General features: G+C 41.0%; 2 protein-coding genes and 1 long non-coding RNA gene across 3 annotated transcripts in view; all 3 read right to left on the bottom strand.

Moving 5' to 3' along the window:
- The window catches only part of plppr3a (phospholipid phosphatase related 3a), a 24,528-nt gene extending 22,089 nt beyond the window's left edge, over nucleotides 1-2,439 (bottom strand). The window contains exon 1 of the mRNA XM_044048190.1: nucleotides 2,399-2,439. The gene's annotated coding sequence lies outside the window, so the exon portion shown is untranslated. The remainder of the gene's footprint in view (nucleotides 1-2,398) is intronic.
- A 5,994-nt stretch (nucleotides 2,440-8,433) lies between these two features.
- Nucleotides 8,434-10,773, bottom strand: LOC122783459. Its single transcript, XR_006362053.1, has 3 exons — nucleotides 10,304-10,773; nucleotides 8,796-8,980; nucleotides 8,434-8,469 (listed from the first exon to the last, which is right to left on the bottom strand). It is a non-coding gene; the product is annotated as an uncharacterized LOC122783459 (long non-coding RNA).
- Nucleotides 10,774-15,007: 4,234 nt separating this feature from the next.
- The window catches only part of LOC122783311 (glutamate receptor ionotropic, NMDA 3B-like), a 67,269-nt gene continuing 56,823 nt past the window's right edge, over nucleotides 15,008-25,453 (bottom strand). Inside the window, exons 9-12 of the mRNA XM_044048032.1 lie at nucleotides 20,300-20,451; nucleotides 18,919-19,083; nucleotides 16,977-17,044; nucleotides 15,008-16,141 (exon numbers count right to left, since the gene is read on the bottom strand). Coding sequence (XP_043903967.1) covers nucleotides 15,160-16,141; nucleotides 16,977-17,044; nucleotides 18,919-19,083; nucleotides 20,300-20,451 — 1,367 coding nt within the window. The 3' untranslated portion in view covers nucleotides 15,008-15,159. The remainder of the gene's footprint in view (nucleotides 16,142-16,976; nucleotides 17,045-18,918; nucleotides 19,084-20,299; nucleotides 20,452-25,453) is intronic.

The raw sequence follows: 25,453 nt of genomic DNA, 5'->3' as shown, positions 1-25,453 counted from the left end.
GCGTAGAACCCTCTTGAAACTGAAGGAGTTGTTAGGGTTCGAGCACAAGGCGCGTGTTTCGGGGAATGTGCGTCAAAAAATGAAAGTGGGCGGAGCTATAAACGGATGCAAAAAACTTCTATTGCGTCACCTGCTGTCGGGTTTAACGGACATGAACGAAACTTGGTACACACGTTCATTAGGTGGGGACGGTCAAAAAAGTCGATGACGACTTTCCTGTGAATCCTACAAGAAGGCCGCCATCCTGGATTGCACGCCAAATCGGAGGCGATTTTGGCCAACGGTAATGTGAACGAACTTGTCCTAGAGTTTTGGTGTAATCACCTTTAAACTTGGATCTTAAGGATCTTACGATGCTTATGGTTAGTAAAAATGTCACATGGTGTACGAGAACACGGGCGGCAAAGAACGGGCGAAAATTGCGATTTTTCACAGCAGAGAACGAAACTTATAACTTTGTGATGTAAGGTCTGATCTGAACAAAACTTGTTTTGATTGATGATGGGCCATGGCTCTAGACGTCTATGCAAAACCAGTACATTTTGAAAACAGCGCCTCCTGGTGATGCCCGCAAATTTCAAAAAAAAATTCAGTTTCTTTACAATTTCGGAAATAACATTTACACAGATCGTATCAAACTCAAAATTGGTGCAAACACTCACAACACATCTTAGATGACGCGTACTGAACATGATGACAGATCTTATAACGATGTTGCCACGGCAACGACGCAAAGTCGGATTTTTGCGACAAAAAACAAACTGATACAACTTCGGGAATCCTGGTCTGATTTGAACCAAACTTGCTAGGATTGATGAAAGTCAGGTCGCGAAGACGTCTATATGAAAATATTCAATTTTGGAAACAGCGAGATAGAGGGTGCCAAAGTTGGCGATGATTCTGATTTTTCACTGACAACAAAACTCTTATAACTTTGCGATGGAAGGGCTGATCCCAACCAAACTTGCTATGACTGATGATGCTGAAGAAGACTATGTAGCTGAAAATGGTACATTTTTACAACAACGCCTCCCGTTGGTGGCAGAAAATACTAAAAAACACTGTTACAACTTAGCCAATCCTGGCCCGATCTGAACCAAACCTGCTAGGATTGATGATAGTCCAGCCCTGAAGACATCTATATGAAAATATTCAATATCAACAACAGTGCCCCCTGGTGACGGCAGACAGAATCACAATTAGACTTTTTGATGCTGCTCCAACAGGGATTGTTGTAGCCACCTGAAACCTGATAAGTGAGACCCCAGACCCGTCCTGAACATGTCCGTAAAAGATTACTTCCCCACAGGAAGTAGAAGCCTGAAACAGGACGTAAAGTCTAACATTGTCCGATCTGCATGAATCTTGATATGTGAGTCAAAGGACCTTTTCTAAACACGTTTACATTTTAAAGAGGAAGTACCCTCTAACTTTGCACAAGGACGCCGCTGAAAATAATTAGCACTGAAAATAACTAGTACCGCAAGCGGTGAATGAACGGGAGTTGAGCTAGAGGTGTGCATGGCGATGTTTTAAAGCAAAGTAGTCTAACGTTCAGTGGCGTATTTTTACGCATTCGCCATATTTAGTGTTAGTGGCTAGAAGTAAGGAAGTTGTGAGATGGGGCAAGTAGCAGCATCACCATCCACTGTAGCACTCTCTGCTTTAGAGTCCAATTTATTATATTCCCTTTAAAAGCTTGTACTAATCCATATAGGGTTTGAGTTTTCTGGTTAAGATTACATTACATTACATGTCATTTAGCAGACGCTTTTATCCAAAGCGACTTACAAGTACAATTAGCCAGGGGTGGAATCGAACTTGCGACCATGATGTCTTCGGTACACAAGGTAGGGTCTTAACCACTGAGCCACTCCACCACCAAGATCAACCGAACACTTGGAGCAGTGTCAAAAGGTGCTAAGTTTACAGTAACTGATCAGTGCAATTTGTTTTAAAAGAATTCCACATGTTTAAGTTCAAAGCACTAACTTGTCAAAATAACACTCATCACAGAATCACTGAAGAAATACAAGTCAACCATAAAGTTAAGAACAAAAGTTTTACTTGATATAAAGAAGGCAATAAATACAAGTTTTCAATGTCTAACATTACAGGCTGAGAGTAGCAGTGTCTGTATTTTAGTGTGGTGATGCATCACATGTACAGTGTTTTGTGTGGTTGTGGGTCAGTGGGGACAGGGGGGGTTAAAGTCCATTTAAAAAAATGTTGGTGACCATGTCCTGTTGGGCAGAGTGATGTAGCAGCCATTGAGGCATGTGTACAGTTTGGCAAGGTCCAACATCTAACAAAAAAAATAAAATAAATAAGAGTCAGCACACTTTAGTATTAAGTAAATATGGATTAAACATATTGAGTACCATCTGAAAGATCATACCTGAAGACGGTTCATCTTGGACGAAGTCCTCGTCGTAGAAGGGTCTGTTCATCTTGGGCTAGGTCATCACCGCAGCCATCCAGGAGGGGACTTCTCCAGGTCGTGGTGTTCAACATGGAGTCCTCTGATCCAGGAATGTGCTGCAGCCTTCATCTCTTCAAAACAAGGAAGAATTTGATAAGTCACAAGAAAAAAAAAAAAGTAAACATATGACAAATCTTCAGGTGGCTCACCTGGTCCAGTGTGACAGGTCCTCACATCCAGTCAGAGCTCACCGATGGATGCCCTCCCTAACCTATACCTGCCTTTCCTGTCCTACACTGACAGTTATAAGCTATCATTGCCAGCCATTTGGGATGATGCTAACCCCTATGTCTTGGTTAGCTGCATGCAAAACTGTAAATCTCCCAGTTGCCCAGACAAACGTTCCTTCTGATTCTGGAGCCTCACCACAAAAAGGTCCTCTGCTGAAACCCTCATTTTGCTAAGCATGAAATCAATTCCACTTTCCTGTCCTCAGATCTCCTTTTCTCTCCCTGCAGCCTTTCAACAGCCATTGCTGTTGTAACATCTGCAAGAGGCAGCAGTTTCACAATTCAGAGCTTCTCGTGTGTTTAGCAAGACGTGGCACCAGAGTATTGACAAAGCAGACACCTGAAAATGCTTGACCCCAATTTAAACAAATGCTTCACCATCTATAAGTGATGTGATGTGATTTACACTACAGACCTGTCCATTCCAATCCTTTGTTTCGGAGGAAGATACATGCATATCATGACAGGCCGAGTCACAAAATCAGATGGATCCTTGTCTGATTTTGGAAACTGCACAGCCATGGTATGCCACTCAGTCAGGATCCATGGCCAGATTTCCTCACACCCAGAGAAGAAGGGGAAGGACGAAATGCCTTACCATGTTACGAGTCGACTCAATTTACCTTGTTCTCTGTTGTGTGAAGAAGACCCAGCTCATAAAATCTTGACTGATTTAAAAATTGAGCAATTAAATAACTCAAACATCAATGCTGTTGGGTCATGCAGAGAGCTTGTGATCTTTTGCATGGTTTCCCAAACATTTAGAGGTCAGGTTACTGACCCCAAGAATGTCAAAATCAATGATTTTTTTGTCCTAAACTGATGAAGCATTTGGGTAAATTAGATCAAGCATTTAAAAGGTGTTTACATTGTTAATAGTCTAATGACACTTCTTACCCAACACATGAAGACGCAGTGAATCAGGATACGGCTACCTTTAGCAGATGCAACAGCAGCAGTGGGTGGTGGAAGGCTGCAGGGAGAAAAAAATTGATATGGAGACAAGTTGGAGGAATCATTTAATGCATCGTTCAACAAGAGTTAAAGCGAAGAGAAACTTTAGGGCAAGTCTACAAAAATCAGAGGAGGAATTTTGCCAACACACCTAAGAGATAGCAGTTTCTCATGCAACCAATCAAGACATTGGGATTAAGCATCTTCCTAATGAAAGTTGAAAGAAAGTCATGGGTAACAACGGACTACAGACACTTTGCTGAAATAGCTAGTGTATGGTGAGGTGTTAACCCTATGCTCTATCAAAAATCCCACTTTGGGCAAGCCATAAATCCTATCATTTCAACCAGCTGCCAGCTTCGCAAATAAGAGGCAAAAGACCACTTGTGTTTACACGTTTACATGATCACTGTTAACCACAAAGCTTCAGACACCAAGTCAATCCAAGAAACAAATCAAATAACGAAAAATAAATTAAAAAGCTGCAGCTGCTCGCTCCTGCTACAAGAGGGTACTTGCACAACAGTCTTTAACATGAAGCCAAATTCTGTCTGATTTCTGTCTGAATTCAGCCCACAGAATAAAGGTTTTACTTCAAGTCATCGTATCGAAAGATAAAAAGTTTGAACATTTAGTGCAACCTTCACTTAAATAATCCGAGTTGTCTCTCTGCCAGGTTTGTGTCCTCCTAAAGAAAAGAAACGCGCACTAATCCTGCAACCTACAATCTAATTTATGAAAGAAACTATGCAGGATAGCCCTGCATCCCTAAGGCGAGTAACGCATAGTTTTGCAGGGGAAGATAAAAATCCCCTGCTGGGAGGCCTCCCAACATGACGCGCAAAAAGACTATGAACACAAAAAGGTTCAACTCCTTTAGAGGGAAATAAACTTGGCAGAGTGAGACAAGTCAGCATTAATATTGAATGCGATTTCAGTTAGCAGCTGATAGCAGGGCTGAAAGTTTAAGACTTAAAATGGATATCAAAAGTGTGCCAACAAATGCCAGATTTAAACTATATGATAACATTATCCATGGGCTGAATAACACCTACAATCTAATGTGACTAGCTTCATAATCAAATCAGGAACCAGTTATCTTATCAAAGCAATTACCAGTTGAGAATAAAGGAAGACCTGGTCTAGCTCCTCATAATCAATTACTACATTTTTATAGAACTTTGAAACAACTTTAAACAAGCTACAGTAAACTTTGATGCATTTACGATATGATTCATCAGCTTCCACGTTTGTCAACAGTCCAAGTTGCAGCTATGATAACAGATTCAAGACCAAAATCTCATTTTTAAATTAAAGCCATTTCAAAATGAGGTACCAGAATTTCCTGCAGAAATCAGACGCCTCAAGACTAATCAACTTTAAAATCTTGGCATGCGTCAGTGTGTAAATAAAGGCGTTTGCACTCAGTAATGCAAAACAAAAAAACTTGATTATTGTAATGCCATTGTGTCAGGCATTGTAAATGTTTAGATGCAAATTAACTTTAAAAATTGAGTGGACACGATTTACCCACAAAGATCATGTGGCAAAGGCCTTTAATACTTACCTGAAAGCTAAAAATGTTACCTGTTTTTTAAAGAATTTGAATTAGCTTGTTGTCTAATTGGTGTGCATCTTGCCAGTCTTGCAGCATAAATTTTGTTCACCTTTCTGGTGCAGTAAAGTCAATTGGAGTGTTAGTCTTGGTCCAAAGGTCAGATTAACGTCAGTCCAAGTCAGTCATCACACACACACACACTCAACCAGGAAAACTTAGTAGGAAAAACAGATCAGAAATGATAGACTGGCATGAACACCAAGACCAAGTACAGTCATGACACAGTGGCCATGAAAAATCAAGATTGAGGTCAGAGCAGGTATAGTAATGGCACGGCGGCCAAGTGAAATTTCACCTTAACTAAAACGCGATCTAATTAAGATGGACATGCAGGGATGTCGGTGCTCCTCTTGACTGATGCTAGAAGAAAAGTACAGGTTAGTTCACTTACTGTGCATGGACGCGGAAGGCACCCATGTTTGCCTATGTAAAATGGCTATACGCGCAAGGCCACACGTACAATAACACAAGTAGACTACGAAGGCGCGGGCACAGTTAGCAATCATGGCCTACTTGCATTAAGGGACGTATGGCCATAAAAAGGCAATGGCAGGGCTGCCATCAAAAGCCAAGTACTGTGTCTGTAGATCACTAGGATCTATTTTAACGTTCTAGGGCTAACGGTAGATTAATGGCCACGATGGAAAAGAGAGAGAGAATAAAAAAAAAAAGGCACAGCGACCAAGAAGTCTAAGCCTTGTGACAGAGTGAACAAGGCACAACATTAATTTTATTCCTACCATCTAGCTTTAAATGTACACCAACATCCATTTAAACCTCATTTAAGATCTGGTCCTCCAACATCACTATATTTTAGTGCTAAAGAAAACAGTTCAAGTAGATTTTTTTTTTCCCTTTTAAAAGTTAGGAAAGGCACGAGGAGGGCCAGGACAGATCGACGCGGCGGCCGGAAGAGCGATGGCCCGCGGCCTGCGTGTGACTTACCGTCTTAAGAATTAGTTGGAAAGAAAAAGTGGTTAAGGGCAAGAAAACGCCTCCATAGAGAGGCATGTTCTTACCTTTGCATGTAAATTGTCAGTGTGATTTGGTAGTTAGCTGTGTGCAGCCAGACTAGCAAGTCAGTTGCTGACACCTAAGTACGTTCACTTTCAAAAAACACCATACACGTTTTCTTTTGTTTATTTCCCTACTCTGCAAAATAAATAAAAAAATATGGACTCACCCTTTGTAGACAGACCTGAAAAGGAAATGTTAGTGCATTATATCAAGCATCTAAGCCCTTCAAGACACCATATCTACTTTAATGTGAACTGCTGAACATAATCATATTCTCAGACCATCTTAACTATTCAATCCAGGCATCTCAGTCACACACATCCCATTCATTCAGAGAGAGAATTTCAAACACTCCATCAGTTACCTCATTCTTTCAAATCACTCGCTCAGCAGTTCCACAAAAATATAACCAACAAGGACCAGATTCCAGACCACCCAATAAAGTGGACAGGAACATACAAAACCAACCTGTGGCAAGTGCTCCATGTACAACCCTGAGCTATTTGACAGATGGAAAGCAGGAGAATAGAAAGAACGTGGCCATGTTGGACAATGCAGAGAGATGTAGGCACAGCGGCCAAGAAAGAGTGGGGACACGGCGGCCGCCCAGAATTAAATCATCACACCTACTATTTGACGATCTTCATGAAAATCAATCTGGGGGGGAAAAAAAAAAACAACAAACAACAAAAATGTTTAGTCCAGCCTTGACAATATTCAAGTTCATATTGTTACAGGTGTAAAATAACTAGGTCAGGTGTTCTAGAATGTGTTTGTATGAGGTACAGACATAGTTCACCCAGCCTGAGATATAAACACTCACTTTCAGTGAAAACATTGCTGCCAGCACAAGTTCTATTCTAACAGTGAAACAAAGAAATGAACATAATCACAAGTGATGTAGAATAAAGTTGATTAAGATTTAAGGAATGCCCTTTAAGTTCAAGTATAGAAATGTCAGTATCTCATACAGCCACACTAAAAAAAACTTATTATACATGTGTGATTAAATTAATATGATATATTGCCATTATGAAAATTAGCCATAACATTTTGAATGATGTAGTAAATTATCTCTAAAGGTGTCACTCACCTTTTTTTTGACAGCCTCAGGCTTTTGTATATGGCGGGTCCAACCAGGTCTCCGTGAGCAGGAAGCAGGTTGATCCTTTAAAAAAAAAAGTTTGTATTTTAATGTCTACATTAAAAGTTTAGAATTATGAAAGACATGTATAACCCTGAATCTGTTTTTAAAGTCTTTCCTGTGAAAAACTAGAGGGTTTTCGGAAGTCGCCATATTGGAGGTACTCAGCAGTTAAACAAAGCGCACGCACTGAAGCCGATCCCGAACTTCCAACGAAAGGAAATGGTGTATTATTGCCGTGTTTTCGGCTATACCAATCGGTCAGACCATAACATTTTTTCATATCAAGCTACTGCATGTGGCATTATTGACTTAACACATTCACATTTAATAGCCTGCTACAGTAGCAACATAGTTCTTAAAATGTAGAGCTAAAATGTGCTGTATTGCAGGTAAAAGGTCTGACCTTTATCAAAATGATGACCCAGATTGGGTGCCATCTGTTATGACAGGTCAGCAAAGGTCACCTGAAGAAACAGGGACATCACACTACAAACATCATTTGAATAGAACCCAGCAGAGACTGAAGGATGATGCTGCTGCTGATGACACTATGACAAGTGATTATGTCAGCAGTAATTTGCAGCACAGGGACTATATGACTGGTGATTTAAGTGAACTTCAAAGTCTGACTAAAGTATATTTTTATATACACTGTCAATAAAAATATCTGGACTATATTATAGCCTAAAATTTTTTATATTTGACTGTTAATTTACAGTCTTTAAGTCATTGTATTGTTGTGGAAGAGAACACAGCATGACACTTTCATCAGAACACAGATTTATTAAAAGGACAACCACACAGTTATCAGATCACTTAGCTTATAAACTATACAGTACTATAAACTAAAGCATTATATACTGTAGTATGATAAACTAAATTGTGTATGTAAACACAATTTGTATGTAATGTGAGTTTGACAAACATTTGTCAGTATAGCATTACAATACTACAGTATCTCCAGCCAGACTTCTCAGCGATTATCCAGGGTTGTCGCTTGAATTGATTGAGAATGGAGAACCTGAATAAAAGACAAAGCAACAAAATAATACTGTAAGAATAATGTAATAGTTTCTCACCATTTCACTCAAAAAATAAACGTAAATAAAAGGTAGGCTTATCTGTATCACTAGTTCACAATGTAAGGTCCAGGCCCCCCAGGGGGTTTAAACTTGTGATAAGTGCTCTGTAGTTTAGTGTACAGTGTTTAAAAATGTAGTCTGGACTAATGCATATCAAACTGGAGGTCCTTAAAATGAAAAACTTGTGGCTAACGTTACACCTTGGGTATTCATGATATCCTACAGTTAAAGTTAGATTGAATAAAGACGTTATTGCATTACTTACTTTGGCATTCACAACACATCTGTGGTCGATGACTTGATACTGCATCTCCCTCACCCATCCACAACGCCATCTGTTATAGGCCTCAAAACGTCTCCCGCTGTGTATGGGCTTGGCGAGAAAACCAGGTAGTTGACGATATCAGGATACGCAATAGACGGAAGATGAGGGAGCCAACTCGTATGGATCTGCACCAGAAATAAACCATACCCAACTATCTTTCCTGCAGACCAAATCCTTCCCTGTATGCCTTTGCATCTATAACACATTTTGAGAGGCTTTTCTGTGGTTTCGGACATTTATCCAACGCAGTGTTTACCTCCGAGTGCCTCCAATATGGCTGCGCATCCAAGTTACTGCCGAGAGCCATCTATAGTAATGACCATGAGCGGAACAGTGAGGTAACATAGCACAGCAGCTATTTTAACTTGTTTTTAGTCTTGTTTTGTTTATTTCCAAAATGGATTGGTTTCAGTTTCAGATTTTTTTATTTTGTTAAATGTGAATATTTTCTCATTTCTTTGCTCTTTAAGCAATCATTGAAACCAAATAATTTAAGAATATAACTGAATTTAGAAACAGTGAACCACATTTAACATTTTATGGACCAAACATGAAAATAAATCACAGGTTAATGAAAATAGAAGTTAGTGGCAGCCCCATTTAAACCAATGATTTAACAGCTGTAACCAGACAAAAACGGCAGCCAATTCTGATAACTGGGGCACAGCTTGAATATTGAGGTAAGGCTTGACAGGTTTGACAAATGAGTGTTTTGGTGCCATACAAGCTATAAACATGCATCATTACTGCTCAAAATGGGGTTGTGAGGAGATTTGGAGAGTGCTTGATATGGCGAGTACAAGCAATAAGCGGTGTTCAAAAGTTTGGGCTCATTTTTTTTCCATTATGCTTAATGTTTCCATTATTGAATTTGATTTTTCATTTTTAAATGGGTCTCAAATGTATAGTTACTTGTAGCCTGCCACAGTGGAAAAAATACTCTTCTAAATAAATAAAAACCTATAAATAAAAATAACCTGTCTACTTCTGGACACTGGAGTAAAATGCTTAACACAAAAATTATCCGAGTACAAAACCATGATCATTTGCACAGTAGGAAGGATCTCTTAAACTGTTATGGACATTTAGTTCAAATTAAATTAGTTTAAAAAAAATCAATTAAACCCTTACAACATTTAACCTTTTTAGATTTATTCTTTGGCTTAATCTGGGATGTTTTACAGTATGAATAAACAAAACACTTGAATGACGACGCAGTCTTCTAAGCTTTTATTACTGACAGGGGATTAAAACAGTGTTTTACTTCAGTGCTCTTGGGAGGTTGTTATGGCTTCAGTTGTCCACCAGATGTCACTGCGTCACTGAAGCGTTGAAGCTTTGAATCTTTTTCGACACACTTGTGAAGAAAGCCTCAGTGCTTCATAAGGCTTCATAAGGCTTCACTTGGCCACCACTACCATTAACATAACTTGACTAAACTTACTCACCATTCTGGACGGGCCACCAATCTGGACCAGGTCGAACACGCCATCCCGGAGCGCCTTGCTGCGTTTGCATACAGGAGCTGATGCACGCGACCACCTTTTCGGCGTGTGACGTCACGCCGCGGTAGTTTTTTGTTCATTTTTCTTCTCTTTTTAAAAGTTCTCTCCTTCTTCTTTGAGGTTTTGGGGCGTTTGGTGCATTACCGCCACAAGTTCACTCCTCCCGGAACAGCTTCAGTAGTTCAGCAGTGACACTTTTTTTAGCATCTTTTTTTTTTCCTTCCACGTCTCGTGCAGCGTCTTTTCAACTAACATCACGGAACTCTTCGCTGGAGGAAGATTAAATAAGAAGAGGAGGAGGAGGAAGCAATCAGCGCTCATCAGCTGATTGAGAAACACCTGCGTGAAGACGAGCAGGTGAGTTGTGTCACCAATCAATCAGTCTCCTGTTTGTGCTTCTTCTTCATTTCTGAGGTTTTTATGGCGGTTGGCAGACAACGATTTGGTGCATTAGCGCCACCATCTGGTATGGAGTATGGATTGAAATGTTGATCTAACTGAACTATTACTTAAAAGTAGAAATAATAAAATAAAAAATTATTACATGTATATGTATATATATGTATATATATATATATATGTATATATATATACATATATACATATATATACGTATGTATATATATATATACATATACATATATGTGTGTACAGATATACATACTACAAAACACAAAAAAACTACAACCTATATATGCATACATATACATACCGATTCATACTCTCAACTTTTTAATCATTACTTCTCTCTCCCTTTGGTATTTCTGACATTGTGTTATAACATGATGAATGGATTCCTCCTGCCCGCAGTGATCACATCTGTCTGTATTGTGTTTATGGATGAGAAATAATGTGTTGTTCAATCCTGTATGGCCAAATCTGATACTCGATATTTTATTTTCCTCTTTCCTGCTTCTTTCCATGCGCCATTACGTAACATTGTTACTTTATTCAGTAACTAATAATGTAACGCGTTTTTTTTAAAATTCAATAACTCTGTTTCCGTTACCAAACGTTCCTTTTGGTGAGGTTTAACGGCACACAGTTCTCATAACATTTTAGCGATCAATAAAGTTTAATTGAATTGAAAAAAAAAATGGTGGAAAGACTCCAAACACATGGTAATTATATCCTCAGGTGGAGGCAGAGAAGAAACCTTCCTTTCCAAATGACGTCTAGATTACAGGCATTTTCTTTAAAGACAAATTGCTTCCCAATTCCATTCTAGTGGGCTTTTATTTTGACAGGTCAAGTGTTTTACCACTGTGACACTGAAATGTGGATTCCCACACGGATGAAATGCCCGAGTGCTCCATGGTTAAACACTTAAAGTTAAAGTGGGTGTTACAGTAGGTGTAGGTGTACTGAGTAGAAACAAATAAAGTGAAGCAGTTTGATTTGCGCCATGAATTTCACTGTGCGCAGCATTATCATCACGGAGGATGAGCAGCACGAGGCAGGGGATGGCAAGAATGCTGGTTAACTGCTCTATTTTGTGTTTGTTTGTTTTTAGCACAGTGAAAGACATCACCGGAATTATCAATAAAAACAGCTAAAGTGTCTCAGCGCACAAACACGACACTGAATATAAAACGTTAAAAAAAAGGGGTAGCAGAAGCAGGTGGATCTGGAAAATGCAGATGTTCTCACCGCTTTTTCAAAATGGAATTTTAACACCATCACAATAAAAGATAAACTTTGACAAGGATGTCAAAAATGTTAGATAACAATGAATATTTCTTTGTTTTTACTTGTGAGTAAGCACACAATTAATGAAATTAACGTATTGATCTGATCTGCAGGCTATAGTCCCATGTTTTCAAGCTTATTTTAGCGTAAGCTATAAAAGCTACCTTATATACACACAGAGTTGGAAAACAATGTTCTTTTCCTGCATACATTTCCACCCCAAAGTTTTCCTCAGCATTTACACATTCTTAAAAACTGTCCTGAACAATTTTGGGTGCAAATATAGCTGCAAAATAAAACCACCAGGAACACTTTACATTGTCTTAGGTGTCAGTTTCCACTCAAAATATGACAAATAATGCAAGGAAATAAGTATATAAATATTTATTTCAAAACATGAGAATGATCATTTATGATAAAATTCAATAATATGCGGATACATTTGTCTTTTAATAAGGGGTAAATTTAAAATTATCTCTTTAAATATCCAGTACCACAAGGTCATTCTCAATAAAGATCTAAAATATTTGTTTTTTCTTCTCCTCGTAGACACCATGGCGTGTGAACACAACCACACACCGTCACACCACAGCAAAGGTTTTTGAAACATTTAAATGTTCCTCAGTACCATCACAGAATTCGTGAAATCCACACCACTCGTTTGAAAAGCCGAGATACACAAGAGTCTCTTGTATTTTTGTGATATTTCAACATGTCGAGCTGGAGTGATGTCAGAAAAGGCCTTATTTCCCCAGGGTCTGCTGAAGAGATACAGTATGTGAGACCAGCGGGACAAAAAAAGAAAAAAGAAAAAGCAGCTTCCATCATTCACTGTTCCTTCGTGAGTCAACTGCTGAAAAGTCAACTGCTGAAACTTATTTGTGATTTTGCTGGAACAAAACCCTCCATTTACATACATGGCAGCTTCCATAGCCACGGGAAGTGGGGGGGATGTCCTTCTGATGGTTGACCGACTGACTGACCGACTGACTGTGTGTCCCAAGTGTAAACAGTGAAACAGTGTATATCTGCTTTTATGATTATTAATCATAGGAAAAACCAAAACAACATGAGGTCGCACTCAAGAGTTCGCCCAGAACCGCAAGATGCTCGTTAAGTGCAAAACCTGTGTAATATTGTGTGATTTCATGCGCGTACAGTCACTGACGAGGGATTAGTTGCTATACTCAAAATTCAATCCACAACAATGGCACATGTTAAATATCTTCCTTCTTTTCTTTGTCATGTGCCCACCAGTGACACTTGGTCCTGTTAGCGTAACTATTAGCAAAGATGGCGGACACTGTTTACATTGTGGAAATGTTGCGTAACTGTAACGTTAAGCTGCGAATGAATATAGAGTAACCTGTTAGCGTAACTGTTAGCAAAGATGGAGGACACTGTTTACATTCTGGGAATGAGGTCCTGTCCCTCTACGAGTGGGTCTAAAAAGTGCAGAATTAGCGTTGCAGTTGCAAGCCTTGGACCAAGTGTCACTGGTGGGCATGTAACAAAAAAAAAAAGAATGCTAAAATAGATATTTCTCGACTCAGGGGAAACTGAGGTTGGGAAGTACAATTTTCCAAAAATACTACCCCTATTCTAGTAATAAAAGCAAAATGCAAATCAGTGAAGTATTCCTTTAACTATTTGTGATTTGGTTCCTTGAACTATCTTTGAGATTTAGTCTTGTGGTTGCACGTTCCCATACAAAGACATTATTGGGCCATAAAATGATTATGAGGTGGCCAAAACAGTTTAAGTAACCACCCTGTGGTCGGCCACAGTAACTACAGCACGTTGACTAATGGAGATCATTTTAAATACAGACACACAAACAAACAAACAGCAATCACACACACACGGCTTTTTGCCACTGTGGCCACATTAAAAATTCAAAGCGGTGCTAATGGGATGGGTCAGCATATGTTTGCTTCAAAACACACACACACACACACACACACACACAGAGGAGAGGGCTGCTGCTGCAGTGATTTAGCATTGCACTTGCACAAAGTTCTCACAAGAGACAGATTGGACAAAGAAAAAGGTCAACAGAAGAACAGCAGCGGCAGAGATATTGAGGTTTTTAGTCTCTAGAATGGGTCATAGTCCAAAAGCGATGGATTTCCCAGTAGCATTTAATTTTTTTATTACACTCTCCCCGACGTCCACAGTCCCAATGCAGATTTTTTTCAGTTATAAAGTTGTGCCGTCTCAAAACTCTAATGGTGTGAGCAGGGGTTATTTTCTAAAGTCACAGAAGTCATTATGAGACTGCGTTCACAGGAGTAATACTCCTCCTAATGTGTATTTGGATTTTACCACACTTTTTTTACACTAATAAGAATTTTTTCTTTTCTTTTTTTTTGGTCCTGTCAAGTTCTGCCTCAGCGTCCCCTGTTTTATATGTGGAATCAGTCAAATCAACGAAAGGAAATTACCATCTCAAAGCCTTTTCAACTTCTCTTTGAGGAAGAGAAGAGTGAGAGACTCTGTGCTAAATTAAAATGGGGAAAAAACAAATTAAAAGAGGCTTTAAAAAAAAAATCTATGGAAACATTAAGTGGATTTCTTAAGGAAAGTGTTAATCTTCCTCCGGGTTTCACATTTTCGGGACATTATTACTTTAAAATAAAATCAATTTGCTATACATCTTTATCTGTATGACCAACTGCTGGCACTGCGAGTATATATATGTATATTCAGAGCTGGGCTAACTTTTTCTTAACACTTTCTGTGCTCTTGTACGTTATGTCTTCCTGTGCTTCACAAAATAAATCATCTCATTTATGGTTTCGTGGAGACATGTTATCAAGGAGCTCCTGCGGTTAAAGGTGTTAAGGTGTCATTTTAAAGAATGGAGATAATTCTGATGTGTGTGGAAAAAGTATTAGGTTGCAGGAAGCAATGGTGTCAGTTAATACCTGTTAATAGTGTGTCGTCTTTTCTTTTTTATTTAAAGCAAGCAAACCCCAGTGGCGTCAGTTATCACTTTTTTTTTTTGCAAGCATCCCCAAACACTCGATTCATTCCAACAGAGCCATCTTCCCGCGGTTATGCAAGTGCACCTGTCCCTTTGCCGTCTTCACACACAGCAGACGTGACAATCAAGTTCCACTACTTACACCTGATTGGTTGGCTTTTGTCCTCTCCAAAGTGTTCACGGTGCGTGATTGGTTAGCCTTCTGCCTGTCCAGGCTCGACGTGTTCCGCGACTGCGCGTATGTCATGTTTCCGGCGCCACCTTGGTTAGACCTGCGCTCCAAACTAGAGGAAGTGCGTGACTGCACAGTCCTTTCTCCTAGCAAAGTATTCGCAGAGTGCACCTGGTGAGTCGGTCTCCCTCTGTCCAAACTGTTGACTGTGTTCAACTGGCGGCTCAAACGCTCCAGAGTCCCCGGCCCACCTGATTGGTTAACCCTTCCTGTCTGTTGATTGTTCAGGGTTTGCAGTTGGCTGGTCCTGTCTCTCTCAGGGAGCATTGGCTGCGTGGTGGTGGTGCTACTTCTGTCTGTGTTAATAGTTTGTATCCTCTGTCTGTCCTTTTCCCTCTCCAGACTGGTGTCCCTGCGTACAAACCCGCTCCTCTCTCGCTCCAGGCTGCTCTGGATCTCCGCTCTCCTGGCCAGAGCCTCTCTCAGCTGGGTGCGGAATATCTCGATCTTCCCCTGGAGCTCCTGGAGCTCGCCCTCCCACAGGCTGGTCTGCGCAGCTCTGTTCCCCACGGGAGAAAGCACCAAGCCTGTGGAAGCCAGTGCTGAGACAGGGCCCCCATTGACATGGAGGCTAATCTGTGGTGGGGAGCCAAAACTTCCAAGGCTGCCCAGCCCCAGTCCTCCCAAACCAAGACCGGGACGGCCGACCATCCCAGGCCTGCCGCGCACTGACGCCGTGTGCGTGCGCAGGCGGTAGCTGTGCAGGGTGTCGAGGTCAAAGTGCACACGTTTCTCCTTCGGCTCATGGGATGGTGAGGAATTGTTGGTGCCTCCAGCTGTTGAGGAAGCAGGGAGGGATGTGGAAGGTGACGAGGGAGGAGGCTGATGCTGTTTCCTGTGTAGGGTGCAGTTTTCCGAGATACAAGAGGAAGGGCTGGTGAAAGACAAAAAGATCCCAACGAAGGGTGTAGATCCAGTGAGACACACAGTGCAGCAGAATTAGAAAAGACAACAACCAAAAACGTATATATTGTACATGTAAGTAGGATAATAACATTAAAATCGTCTTGGTATTTTTCTTAACCTGGTTCTGACTTGGAACTAAAGTGCTACTGCTACTGTTGGTACGAGGTAAACACTTATTGCCCCCTCTCCTGTCCCACCCAGCTGGTGAATATACACAAATGCTGCCTCAGTCAAGTCTGACATAAATTGGTTTATTTGTTAGTTTGTCTCATTTCCGTTCCGCCTGTTGCTCTGTTATCTCGTGCTCGGGGCTCATGTGTTCCTGATACGCTCCTCGTGTATCTGCTTTTTTTCACTTTATGCCTTACTCTTTATATTTCTGCTTGAAATCTGCATTTGGGTTCTCTGCTTTATTGCACGCCGGTTATAGAATTAACCAAACCAGACGCTGGGGAGCACAGAGACTAAATACACTAGGGAGGCAGGGCCAATCAAGCAACAGGTGCGACAAACTAAGACACAGGTGGAACGGATTAGGGCGGGGCAGACATTCAAGGGAAAAAACAGGTAACAAGGACCCGAAAACCAGACCTAAACGACTTAAACCAGAACTAAAAACCTAGTGTGAAGAAAACAGAACAACAAAAAGTCTGAACAGAATAATAGTTTAACAAAACGAGCCTAGAAGATCCAGGGATCGTGACAATAATAAGTAACATTTCTACTGTCAATACTTCAAACAACCAGATTTAGTATAATGTCGCTTGATGAAATGAAATTTGACAAGTGAACAACTTAATTACTTTTGGTCGAGGCCGGTCAGCTCCTTGCCCACGTCCTCATACGTGGTGTGGAGGGCTCTGTGAATTTTCTAGAATAGGAGAAAAAAAAACTTAAGCTAAATACTCATTAGTGACAGGATTTTTTTTTTCTTTTTTCTTACTTCATTGGCTCTGAAATAAATCGGAAGAGAGCGAGATGAGGCATTTGAATTTCTAAGAGTCGTTATTCTACCCAGTTGTAAAGAACATCCGTGACAGCTAAAATCCTGCTGTGTTGCTCCTTTGAATAACGTAATCTGGAGATTGCAATTCAACGAGGAGTCACCATTTTGATTAAAGTTGTCAGGAGGTTAAAGTATCAGTTGCTTAAGCCCTTTTTGATGGAGGCACCACAGTGCTTAGGTTAGACAGAGAGAGAACATCGTAAAAACCAAGTTATTAGGTTTCACTAAGCTTTAATTTGTGTTCCCCCTGGTATGTGTTGATATTTGTCAGAAGATATTTCACTCCAGATAGAATTTATCTTGATGGATTAACTCAGATGTCTTCCTCTCAGAAAGCTGAGCTGGTTTTGTGATAAATGCTGCAGGCTCCCCGGGAGTATTTGCCCTTTTTAAAATGATGCCGCAAACAAATTTGAGCAGTCTTGATATTCACAGAGTTCATTCTTTTATTCACTCAAAAGTATTGCCACTGGCACCTCATTTGGTAATGGATAGAGTTAAATAAAAAGCAAAATGTGACCTTTAATTTCCAAAATTTGCGATTCTAGCAGTGTATTCCACCTCAAACACACCCCTTCTCTTACAGTCTAAGAGCAAAATAAGCTTCTAGATATCTAATATATGCATTTTCTTGGTACAATTTTGATTCCAGAACACATATTTCACAGTTCACATTGTAGAATCCACTTTAATGACCTGCACAAGATGTAGCAAATGCAAAAATAAATTGTCGTGGAGCAGTTATTAACACCTTTATTAACTTTAGTAAATGAACTAATTAATTTAAAACACTAATTTAAAAGAGTACATTAACATAAATCATTGGTTAATTAACAAAAAAAACTTAATTTACATTATTGATACATTGAGCTACAATTACTACATCTATAAAACAGTTTGTTTTTCAGCTGGGTTTCAGCTTTATGACTTTCCAACAGCAGAGGGCGTCGGTTGCTAGCAAAAACAAAACGTCAGTGGATGAGATATCACACCAATAGCAATATACTTACAGTTGTGTACATACTGTATGTGTGCCATAGAATACATGATAGTCTATGACACACGTACACATGCATATAACACAAATAAAGTGGACAACAGGCCTATAAAGAGATACTGGCATCACTTATTACAGCGGCACAGCCAGCCCATTATACAATTTAATGTATATCCTGATTGATGATCCAATAACACAGCTTGCAGGACTTCCACAACCAGGCTGTCAAAATATGGGAATAGTACACAACTCCTTATATGGACATCCTGGGGGGGGTGTGTGTTTATAGGTCACATATTCAAGCTTTAAAAAAAAAATGCGTTGTTGTTGAGTCAAAGTTATGATTCATTTTATATCGCATTTTTAGAAGTGATATAAAGCAGCAATAATTGTGCAGAAGTCACAAAATTAGAGCGTTTTTCCTTTTGTTTTTGTTCATAATAATGAGCCAAGTGAACTTTGAACTGTGACGTATTTCCAAATGTCACAAATTCCAGCCGATTTTAGACATTTTGAGTACTTTTCGCTCAGGTGTGTTTATATAGTTGGTGAATTTTTATTTATTTTTTTTCCCATCAGATTGCCTATAGGTTGTGGGTTAAACCAAAATAGTACATTTTACACATAGCCCCTTTTAAACTAAATTTAAAACATGAACACATATCATTGCAACAACTACCTAAAAAGACAAACACACACAGGGGGGGGCATCAGGATGGTTTAACTGCATGTGTGTACTCACCTGGCTGGTGTGAAGCCAGTACCGCAGCGTGTGCGTGCGGCGAAGGCGAGGCAGCACCAGGTGATAGAAGGTGTGTTCACCCGCCAAGGTCAGCAAGGCTCCACCCACCCCCATACACAGCAGCACAAAGAGGCCTGAAAAATGCTGGATCCCCATCTGCAGAGTCTGAGGAGGATGTGAAAGGTCGGGCGTAGTGACACAGAATAGAAGAGAAGAGATTAACGTTGGCAGAGAGGTAATTCTGAGATTGATGATCTGTATTCACGTAATTACCATTTAGACCTCTGTTTGTAAACATGTGGGTGTCGGCTAATTTGGCTGTGTCCGTTGTAATTGATATGGAGAACGGAGCGAGGGCAGGGAATTCACAAGACATGTGTGGGAAGAAAAGGATGCGACGAGGCAAGGCAAGAAGAAGGGAACAGGGACAAAGCGATTAGGCTAAAATAAAAAGTGACTAATGAACAAAACAGTGGTTAGCAGGAAGACGATAAAAATAGATTATGCTTAATTGAACAGCAGTTTGTTCCCATTTAGTTTGTAACACATCCTCTCTGGCACAATGCCCGTCTCTTTGGAAACTTTTCACAGAGAGCAGAGGAGACCATGCATTGAGTTTTTCTAGCTTTTCCTATTCGTGTTTCCTCCGTCATCTCTGTGCTGCTCACTCACTTACTCATTCACTCATCATCTAGGGGGACGCTGGTGCCAATCCCAGCTGACATAGGGTGAAAGGCGGGGTCACACCCTCGACAGTTCGCCGGTCCATCACTCGGCCACACATGGAGACAAACAGCCATCCACACTCACACCAACGGTCAAATTAGTGTGTCTAATTAGCCTAATTCTCTGTGCTGCTTTTTCAAAGCAATTAGACTAACTCTTCAAAATTCATCAGTGGCAACACTGACCTTGTTTTGCTCCCCAGTGAAAGCACTAATGGCGACATTGTTGAGAGTATAGTCCACTTTCTAGACTTCTAGTGGCATGAGGGCTCAATGCAATTTCATTGGAGGTGCATCTGCTGTTATAATATAATTACATTTTTTGGAGTGGGATCTGAAAAGGAACGGCTAAAGGGATTTCAAACTGTTTATTCACAGACAATTGATATTGATACAGATACATGGTGGCCTGTCTGGAGATTCCCACTTTCTTGAGAGTGAAATAAAAAGGGGAAAGAGAGAAATGAGAGTGCTTTACTAAGACACAAATACGTATTGACACCCAGACATTACAAGTCTGATCAGTAAGGTAAATAAATGTCTGTGGCTGGCAGGCAATCCCCGTCCCAAGAGAAGACTAATTTATGGAAGTGCAACGGCAGAGGGATTTGCTTTCGCACACAACACACGGTCGTGCTCTCTGACCAGTGACTTACCTCAGTGACGGCAAAGACTCGCTTCCCGCAGGGCACAACCTTATACCATTTGTCATGCAGCATGTCCATGAAACCGTCAGACTTGTAGCGACTCACGAACTCTGACATATTGCGGGTTAGAGGAGAGCCCTGAGGCAGGCCGATCCCATAGCCTGAAAGACAAGAGACACACAGATGTAAATACATGCAGTGTAGGTAACGGAGCTGACAGCTGAGGCCACGTCTGAGGAAGAGACTAGTGTCTGAGTCAGTGGTGGTGGGTTTTTTTTGTTTGCAGTTGGCTAGTTTCAGTCCGCTTTATGCCAGATTCCCTCCAGAGGAAAAGGAGATTTATGGGTTTAAAGGCTCCGAGTGGAGCCAGAATGAAAGTTTTCTACTGTCTCTTCCAGTGCATATATTACAAATTCAACGTGTGCTGGGTTTTTACAGGTTATAGCAAATGTAGGGAAACAAAGAACAACTGGCGGGGAGGCGTCCCTTGTGGTACGACAGCAGATCAGATTCTGATATCGAACAGGCTGTTCCCCGCTTTACAAACACCACATCCAGTCTGAGGAGCTTCCCTTTGCAAAACAGCAGACACTGTAGACAAGATTTAGTGACCCTTGGTCTGCCATGACGCTTTGAAGAGACTCACCAGACGATACTTGAGTAAAAGTGCGAGTATTTTAACAGAAAATGACTGGTAGAAGTTAAAGTTAAAGTTTAGGTTAATTCAAAAATTAACCTAAACTTTTTTGAAACCTTTGGAGTCTGTGGAGCGTCTATACGTCACACGGTGTGACGTCAAGCTCGCGTGTCGCTAGCTCACCTGTTGGCCGCCTAGCTGACAGTTGAGAGATGAAACAGCTGATAACTGAAACACGGCGTCCGGAGTGTACAACAGAAACCCGGAGACAGGAGACCAGAAACCCGGAGACCAGAGCCTCGGCGTCGGATACGGTAAACAACGAGCCGCTGGTGTGTTTTAAGTCCACTTGGAGCCGAAATCTGCGGCTAACAGCTAAGCGGCTAACCAAAAAACAAGTAGCGACAACAAACAGGAATTACGTCACCAACTCAACTTTTATTTTGTAGTAACGAGTAACGAAGATGGTGAAGGGAAATGTAGTGGAGTAAAAGTAAAAGTTGTCAGAGATATAAATAACGAAGTAAAATTCTACTTAAGTACAGTAACAAAGTATTTGTACTTCGTTACATTACAACACTGTTCATACAGTTATACAATATGTAGCACATTTTTTTATCCTTCATGTCCATTTACATGCAGCTGGCACAGCCACCCGGTGTCTACTGTGCACCAGCAGTGCTGGGAATCAAACTCTGACCTTCTAGGTGGAAGACAACCCCCTCTGGCTGAAAAGGCAAATGCGTCAATAAAAACCCTCAAATTGTAGATCATGGGAAGATGTTGATAACGACGGCGATAAATGTCAGACAATTGGAAAATGATTTGAATAACGGTTTTAAACTTCTTTATGGGCAGACGACGACAAAAACAGAGAAGTATTTCACAAACTGGAAGCTTTTGTTGACTGAGGTCAAAGTTCGGAACATCATAAACGTCACACGTCGGTTTCCACATCATATAAAAACCATGAAACGTTTTGCCGGATAATCATTTCCATACCTCCTGCCCACCATCTGTCACATCAGTCCATTTTTAGGCTAATATCAGGCTGCCAGCTTAAAGGTTGGCGTGGCATCAAGTCTGACTCCCCTCTCCTCTCCAGAGTGCCTTCAGGGGACAGTGTGCAAATATGCTCATATTTTACCTGCCCATGCTCCTTCCATAGGACGTTACATTTCATTTAGCTGCAGTCCCGTGGCTGTGGTCAGCCTTTGGTGATTCATCCCACTCTGTCGTAAATCACGTATGTAAAACTGAACTGTGTGTGTGTGAGCCGTCGCTTCGACACCTCTCCCCCCTCCCCCCTGGATCTTTCAGGTTCTGCTGTGAAGAACTTGTAATTCAATATTTAAATGAGGAGATGTCAAGAAATGATGCCTTGTTAAATGTCATGAAGCCAAGAGCACGTTTTATTTATTTTTTTACCTGATCATACTCATTCCCCTGTCACCCTGATAAATGTGACTCCCTTTGTGTGTGTGTGTGTGTGTGTGGTAATTTTCATTGTGTTGAATGCCAGTTCTGTCACTGTTTGTGAACAGGTTCCCATGGTGATCGCCTCAGGAAGTTTAAGAGGGACATGACATTTGATACGAGTTCAGCCATTAAGCTGTAATATACATAGTCTACCTTTTTATTCCGCTTTTTTTCCCACACACTGGCAGGTTTATGACACATGTCTCGAAGGAGATGAGAAATCGGAGTTACCGTCCTTTTCTCTACATTCTCTTCTGTCACCACACTTCTAGAATTCATTAAAACGACTCGCACGGCATCAAAAATAATTGGACCTTCTACCTGACTCCTCTACCCTGACCTCACCTCCCGAGCCGTCACTTAGGAAACACTTATCATAGTCAGATCATACACTCCATGCTCACTTCACACTCATCCCCTCCGGTTACAGATATAAGACCGAGATCTGTAGTGAGGGGTGAATAAAGGGCAGTTTCACTACATCTGCATGCACGACGTGGTAACACGCTGACATTACGGCTCCTTCGTGGCTCTTGTTCTCGCGTTAATGGTGCAAAGGTGTAGCTTTCTTCAGTAAAGAGGCTGCTATGTTTTGTTTTTACAGCCCCTAAAATGTGAAACAGATCATCTCGGCATTAGCAAACTTTATGTATTTATACGCTAACAAGGGCAGTTTGGAGGAATAATTTATATTTATATTTAATTTTGAGTGTGGAGACTTTAACATTTCATGTTTTTTCCCGCTCATTTAAATATCAGAGGGGAAATAAACCTTTCGGCGGCTCTCCATGCAGCCGCCGCTATTGGTCAATGCCGCAGCAACATGCAAAACAGACAACGCGCTCATAAAACGTAAAAGGTAAAAACTCGCAGGCGTCACATGCATGTGAGCACTTTAATTATCGAAGGCTCGGATGCAAATCATTATCGCTACGCATTAAATATTCATCTGTGCCTGAGCTATTGTTTATACAGACTATAGTTACCGCAATAAAGTTATATAACTGTTATATTTTTAATTTAGAAACAGATTTAAGTACTCCCCGCCACTGTTTATTGTTTTAATTTCAGTCGTGGCACATTCATTTGTCATGGCGGAAGACGAAGGGAGAACCGCGGCTCTGCTCTGTTCTGCTCTGCTCTGCCCTGACCAGACTTTGAAACTGCATCTGTTTTACATTCACATTCACATTATTTCCGCAGGTAGACACTGAACGGAATATGTCCCAGAGCTCCGAGTCAAAAGTCTCTCCTGGAGATTTATTGCTCATACAGGACCACCTGGGGTTGTTTGTTTCATTTCATCTGCACCGCAATCAAATACACAGTCATGCCAACAGCCTTTTTGTCTCTGTCTCTGTGTGTGTGTGTGTGTGTGAGTTTTGTGGGTGTGTATTGGCTGTCAGGGTGGTTGAGCCAGATGGGGGTTATGGATATAAACAGAATAGCAAAGATTCACGTTAACTGTCACTGTCTGCTTCCTACATGACAAACACTGTCTGAATTTCCCTCCCTTTGCTGTTCCGTTTGCATTTTCTTCCCCCGTTCCTTTCTCTCTCTCTCTCATCCTCATGTCATCCTTCCTCTTCCTTCGTGACCGAGGTCATTTCTTACCACTGGCCGCCGGTCTCCTCCTCAGGTTAGTCTGCTGCTTATCTCCTGCCATCCCTTCACTTTGGTTCAATTTCTGCTTCACTTCATTCCTCTCTTTTGTCTCTTGGCTGCTCTCCCGAATCCATCGCCGTGCCTCAATACGTCGCTCACGTCTTCTTTCTCGTTGTTGTTGTTGTTGTGTTTTTTTCCAGCAGACAGGCAGCAAGCATTTCATTCTGTCATCAGCCATCTCTGTCCACGTTTCTTTGGAGCACTCAGTCAAAGAGGGAAACAAGTGGGCAGCCACTTGTCATTTGTTAGATTCTCCCCAGACGTCCGCATCTTCCATCAGCCACATCAACTCCCAAAAGCTGTCACTCAAATCCCGCCCCCCCCACACACACACACACACCTACTCACGCAGACGACACACCAGTGCACCGCAACTTTTAGGTTTGCCTATAAAAAAAAGTACCGCCTTATTTTAAGAACACAGAATAAAAATGTACCCGGGTTCGTATGATCTTTTATTACGAGTAATATATGCAGTGTGGTTTGTTTGACTTTCTACTCTTTATGGGATTATTCTGTAAATGTAAAACACACGTCTCCGCGTTTATGCCCCACTTTGGTGGTTTAACTGTGGCAAAGCTTACGATTCAATTCATTTAGAATGAGCAGAAACCGTTCACTCACAAGAGCTGAAGGACAAGAGTCGACTCAATATCGAGATTTCACGTTAAGAACTCAAATATCCATTACGTTTACACCAGTGTCAAACGAGTTCGCGCACAAAAGCTGATTATCAGTGTCGAGCAGTGTTCTTCTCACGAACCTGCACACAGGAAGTGATTTGTTTTGTGTCAGGGGCAGACCAAGGCAACAATTGCACCAGTAAAGAGAGACAGCCGCATGACTGAAAACACACAGGAGCGCCCACAGAAAGTTCCAGAAGTGAAATGCATCGCTCCAAAAAAAAAACCTTTGTCGCTTCCTCGTGTCAGGTCAAGGACACAAGACGAGGAACCTTTGTCATGTTTGAGCAGTTGAATAACAGCCTTAGTGGCTGAAATAAGGTTATTTGGATGTGCAGCTACGGTCAATTTGCCATTCATGTCTTTTTCCTGCCAGAGAGCTCGGTTGTTTTTACAGGTGTTTTACAGTCTAAGCACAGGTGTAAGCAATCAAAGCTCGTTTAGCTCCGTCGTTAGAATATCACTGACACCTGTTCTTGTTGTCTGCTGTGACCAAGGAAAAAGGCTCTACTTTGGTAAGCAATATTATGAACTGTGTATGCAAATGTTGGACAAACAAATTCTCTAGTTATTTCCTGACCGACTCCGTATGAACTACAAAATGTGTCCTCGTCATATTTATCGCAGAAAATGAACTACTTGTTTGAGTGCGACATAATGAGGCGTGTTTTTTTTGTTTTTTTAATACTAGATTGATCG

Source organism: Solea senegalensis, linkage group LG16, assembly GCF_019176455.1.
Source record: "Solea senegalensis isolate Sse05_10M linkage group LG16, IFAPA_SoseM_1, whole genome shotgun sequence".
Taxonomy (NCBI): domain Eukaryota; kingdom Metazoa; phylum Chordata; class Actinopteri; order Pleuronectiformes; family Soleidae; genus Solea; species Solea senegalensis.
Note: the sequence above shows the minus strand (reverse complement) of the source record. Positions and strands in the feature narration are given on the sequence as shown.